The sequence below is a fragment of the Quercus robur genome, chromosome 4 (genome assembly GCF_932294415.1).
Source record: "Quercus robur chromosome 4, dhQueRobu3.1, whole genome shotgun sequence".
Lineage (NCBI taxonomy): Eukaryota > Viridiplantae > Streptophyta > Magnoliopsida > Fagales > Fagaceae > Quercus > Quercus robur.
In genome coordinates, this window is record NC_065537.1 from 63,284,961 (window position 1) to 63,290,322 (window position 5,362).

The following is a 5,362-nucleotide window of genomic DNA, read 5'->3' on the forward strand; positions in this document are numbered from 1 at the left end:
CCTTTGGGGTTTGGGGCGTGACAGTTATGGTATCAGAGCTTAGGTTATGATTCTGTAGACTTTGAAAATAGGAATTAATTTTGATTTAAGTCAGAGCATTAGGGGTTTGATGAATTCTTAATTTTGTTCCTTTGTTTCAGCTTCCACCTGCTATTCTTTTTTTTCCTTACCTATCTTTTCTATGTTAACCTTCCATGTTGCCTTGTGATTTACTTGCTTGTTTCTTGGGTATAGGTATAAGTACTTTGGTACACTATGCCTCCTAAAAAGAAAGCACGTAAAGTAAGGCATGTGGATGAGGTTACAGCTCCTGAGCATGGCCATAGGCAACGCCAAGAGCATGAGAGATCTGTCACTCTTGATGGTGGCGAGATTGATAAGGTGGCAGATAGGATTTATGCTAGGATTGCTAGAGTAGTCCAAGGTGGTGAACATAGGAGGGGAGATTGCCTTTTTGGGGAGTTTCGTAAGCAAAACCCTCCAACCTTTGATGGGGGACCTGATCCTATGGCAGCAGAGAATTGGTTGCTAAAGATGGAAAAATTACTGAGAGCCCTTGAATGTACTGATGCTCAGAAGGTGTTGTATGCCACTTATGCTTTTTAAGGTTCTGCTGATAGATGGTGGTCAAGCACTAAGCCATTGTTGAGTACGGAGTTGGGAAGGGGCACTCCCATTACTTGGGAGAAGTTTAAGGAAGTTTTCAGTAGGACATACTTCCCCGATGTAGTGAGGGACCGTAAGGCAAGAGAATTTTCTGATTTGGTTCAGGGGGCTATGACAGTGGAGGAGTATGTTGCTAAGTTTATTGAGCTCTCTCGCTTTGCTCCTTACTTGATTCCGGATGAGTCCAAGAAAGTGAAAAAGTTTCGGGAGGGTCTTGATGGTAGGATTCGCCCTCTCATTATAGCCTCTGGAGTGGATACTTTTACGGAGGCTGTGAAGCGGGCAATGAGTCTTGAAGAAGACTTTAAGTACAACCCCATTTCCAAGGAGAGTGAAAAGAAGCAAGGGCCCTTTAATTCTCAACATGGTAAGGGTCAAGGGCATAAGAAAGGATTCTTTAAAAACTCGGGTAATAGAGGACAATCTTCTAGGCATAGCAAGAGTGCCTATCCTCAGTCTGGTGATAAAAAGTGGCCTTGCATTCGTTGTGGTAAAACCCATGAGGGTCAAACTTGCATGGAGGGAGTAAAGTTATGCTACACTTGTAAGCAACCCGGACACTTTGCTAGGCAATTCCCAACTACCAAGGGCTCGGGTTCCTCTTCCTCATCTCAAGTTGCAAAGGGTAATGACAATGGGAAGAAGGTGCAAGGTAGAGTGTATGCCTTGACTACTCAGGATGCTCAGGCCACGGATACAGTGGTGGCAGGTATACTTCCTTTGTTCTCTGCACATGCTAAAGTTCTTTTTTATCCTGGTTCTACACATTCTTTTGTTTCTTGTGCATTTGCTAAAAATCATGACAAGAGCCCCGAACTACTTGGCTTTGAGTTATCGGTTTCTACCCCTGTTGGTGATACTTTGTTGACTAATCTTGTGCTTAAGTCTTGTATTATTTGTATTGAGGGTAGAGAGTTATTGGTTGATTTGGTGTTGTTAGATATGCATGATTTTGATGTCATTTTAGGCATGGATTGGTTGGCTTCTTACCATGCTAGTGTGCATTGTTTTGAGAAAGAGGTGGTGTTTACGCCTCCAGGTGAATCAGAATTTCTATTTAAGGCTTCATATTTGCCTTTTATGCCTCGTGTGATATCATGCATACAAGCAAACCGCTTGCTTAGAAAGGGATGCCAAGGATTCCTTGCTAGTGTAGTGGAGTTACAAAGTGGAGAATCGGAGATAGGAGACATTCCCATTGTGAGGGAATTTTCAGATGTTTTTCCTAATGATCTACCTGGGTTGCCCCCGGATCGTGAGATTGAGTACTCTATTGATCTCCTTCCTAGCACTACACCTATTTCTAAGGCACCATATAGAATGGCACCCACAGAGTTGAAAGAACTTAAGGAGCAATTGGTAGAATTGTTGGACAAAGGGTTTATTTGCCCTAGTGCCTCGCCTTGGGGAGCTCCAGTTTTATTTGTCAAGAAAAAGGATGGGTCTATGAGATTATGTATTGATTATCGTGAGCTTAATAGAGTCACCATAAGGAATAAATATCCTTTGCCTCGTATTGATGACCTATTTGATCAGTTGCAAGGAGCACAAGTCTTTTCTAAGATTGATCTTCGTTCTGGTTACCACCAGTTGAAGATTAAGGGTGAGGACATACCAAAGACGGCCTTTCGGACTAGATATGGTCATTATGAATTTTTGGTGATGCCGTTTGGATTAACAAATGCCCCTGCTGCTTTTATGGATTTGATGAATAGGGTATTTCATGAGTACTTGGATCGATTTGTCATTGTGTTCATTGATGATATTTTGATTTATTCTAAGAGTCAAGAAGAGCATGAAGAACACTTGAGGATTGTTTTACAGATTCTAAGAGAAAGGAAGTTGTATGCTAAGCTGAAGAAGTGTGAATTTTGGTTGAATCAAGTAGTGTTCTTGGGTCATGTGATATCTAAGGATGGAATTACAGTGGATCCTAATAAAATAGAAGCGGTGGTTAATTGGGATAGGCCAACAAATGTGAGTGAGGTTAGAAGTTTATTGGGCCTTGCTGGTTACTACAGAAGATTTGTAGAGGGATTTTCCCATATTGCGGCTCCTTTGACACAATTAACTTGGAAGAATGTTAAATTTGAGTGGAAGGAAGAATGTGAGGAAAGCTTCCAAGAGCTAAAGCAAAGATTGGTCACAACTCCAGTGCTAACTATCCCTTCAAGTACAGGGGGTTTTGTCATTTATAGTGATGCTTCTCATAAGGGACTTGGTTGTGTGTTGATGCAAAATGGGAAGGTTGTGGCTTATGCCTCTCGTCAGTTGAAAAATTATGAGAAAAATTACCCCACTCATGACTTGGAGTTGGCTGCAGTTGTTTTTGCTTTGAAAATTTGGAGACATTATTTGTATGGGGAAAGATGCGAGATTTTCACTGATCATAAAAGTTTAAAATATTTCTTTACCCAGAAGGAGTTAAATATGAGGCAACGGAGATGGCTGGAATTGGTTAAGGATTATGATTGCTCTATTAACTATCATCCTGGTATGGCTAATGTTGTAGCTGATGGTCTTAGTAGAAAGCCTTCAAGTTTTTCAGCTGCTTTGCTAACCACTCGAAAAGAAATTATTCGGGATCTCGAAAGGATGGAGATTGAGGTTGTTATGGGCCATTCTGAGGCCTACCTGGCTAGTTTGAGTGTTCAACCAATTTTGGTTGAAAGAATTAAATTGTCACAGGCCAATGACTCACATCTAAAGAAAATCATGGATAAGGTGCGTAGTGGAAAGAAATCCGAATTTTCTATCTCTGAGAATGGTGCTTTGAGATTTGGGAGCAGACTTTGTGTGCCAAATGATCCATTGATTAAAAAGGAGATTCTAGAGGAGGCTCACTACTCCCCATATACAATACATCCAGGTAGTACAAAGATGTACCATGATCTTCGTGAAAACTTTTGGTGGAATAATATGAAAAGGGAGATTGCCCACTTTGTAGAGCAATGTTTAACTTGTCAGCAGGTTAAGGTGTTGCACCAACGACCCTCGGGTTTGTTGCAACCACTTCCTATTCCCCAATGGAAGTGGGAGAAAATCACTATGGACTTTATTTCAGGATTGCCGAGATCTCCTAAGGGTCATGATGCTATTTGGGTGATTGTTGATAGAATGACAAAATCAGCTCATTTTCTCCCTATTCGGATGAACTACTCCCTTGATCAGTTAGCTCAGCTCTATGTTGATGAGATTGTGAGACTTCATGGAGTGCCTGCTTGTATTGTTTCAGATAGAGATCCAAGGTTTACTTCTCATTTTTGGGGTGGTGTGCAAAAGGCCTTGGGTACTAGATTGAATTTTAGCACAGCTTTCCACCCTCAGACAGATGGACAGTCTGAAAGGACCATTCAAACTCTAGAAGATATGTTGAAAGCATGTGTTTTGGATCTTAAAGGGAGTTGGGCTAGTCACTTACCTTTGGTGGAGTTTGCCTACAATAATAGTTACCATTCAAGTATTAAAGCAGCACCTTATGAGGCTTTGTATGGGAGAAAGTGTATATCCCCAATTTGTTGGGATGAGGTGGGAGAACGAAAAATCTTGGGGCCAGAGATTATTCAAAAGACTTGTGAAAAGGTAAGTATGATCCGTGATCGACTTCGAGCAGCCCAAAGTAGACAAAAGAGCTATTATGACATTAAAAGGAAGGCTTTGGAACTTGAGATTGGAGATAAAGTTTTCCTATGGGTTGCACCTATGAAAGGGGTAATGAGATTTGGCAAAAAGGGTAAGTTAAGCCCTAGGTTTGTGGGGCCTTTTGAGGTCTTGGAGAGAGTGGGTGAAGTTGCTTATAGAATTGCCCTACCACCGGCCCTGTCAGGAATTCATAATGTTTTCCATGAGTCTATGTTGAGGAAATACATTCCTGACCCTTCACATGTTTTGAGTTATGAGCCTCTTCAGATTAGAGATGATTTATCATATGAAGAAGTTCCAGTAGAGATTTTGGACCGTAAGGAGCAAGTGTTACGCAATAGAACAATACCTTGGGTAAAGGTGCTTTGGAAGAATCATTCGGCGAAAGAGGCATCTTGGGAGCGTGAGGACGATATGTTGTCAAGATACCCAAGCCTTTTTCAAGATCAAGGTACGTAAAATTTTGAGGACGAAATTTTTTTAAGAGGGGAAGATTGTAACATCCCGTGAGTTTTTTTTTTTTTTTTTTTTTTTTTTTTTTTTTTTTTTTTTAAAAAAAAAAAAGGTAAGTAGCTTTTTAATGGGTATTTTTGAAAAATAACCATATCTTATAAATATTGTTGTTGGGTCAAACACATTTTGGAAAATTAATGGTGGAACTATGTTTTTCTAAAAGGTGTTGTGTTATGACCCTATTATATATATGATTATATATGAAAATGCATATTCTTATTGCATATGGGGGATTTGCATGATTTGTTAGCAAAGAAAAGACTAGCATCTTTGATTAAATTCTAGAAAATGCGTATTATGGATTTATTGCATTATTTGCAAAAATATAAAGATGCTTTATCTTGGCCTATGATATTTGGGAAGTTAATACAAAATCTTTTTGGCAAGAAATAAGTTGAAGGCATTGAGAACCTTGTGAATATCTTGGGCATTCAAATGTTTTATGAAACTACTTAGAAGTGGAATTATGTATTTTGAATTAAAGTTATGTGAGCTCTTTATGTTCTACCCTTGTGCTGTGACATGTGATTACTCGATTACC

At 39.8% G+C, this 5,362-nt stretch overlaps 1 protein-coding gene across 1 annotated transcript; it reads left to right on the forward strand.

The window, feature by feature from the left end:
* The first annotated feature begins 255 nt into the window (after window positions 1–255).
* LOC126722372 (uncharacterized) lies at window positions 256–1,592 on the forward strand. The gene is made up of 3 exons (XM_050425535.1): window positions 256–562; window positions 608–1,515; window positions 1,578–1,592. Exons 1-3 carry the CDS (start codon window positions 256–258, stop codon window positions 1,590–1,592), a joined length of 1,230 nt encoding a protein of 409 aa, XP_050281492.1.
* Window positions 1,593–5,362: the final 3,770 nt, after the last annotated feature.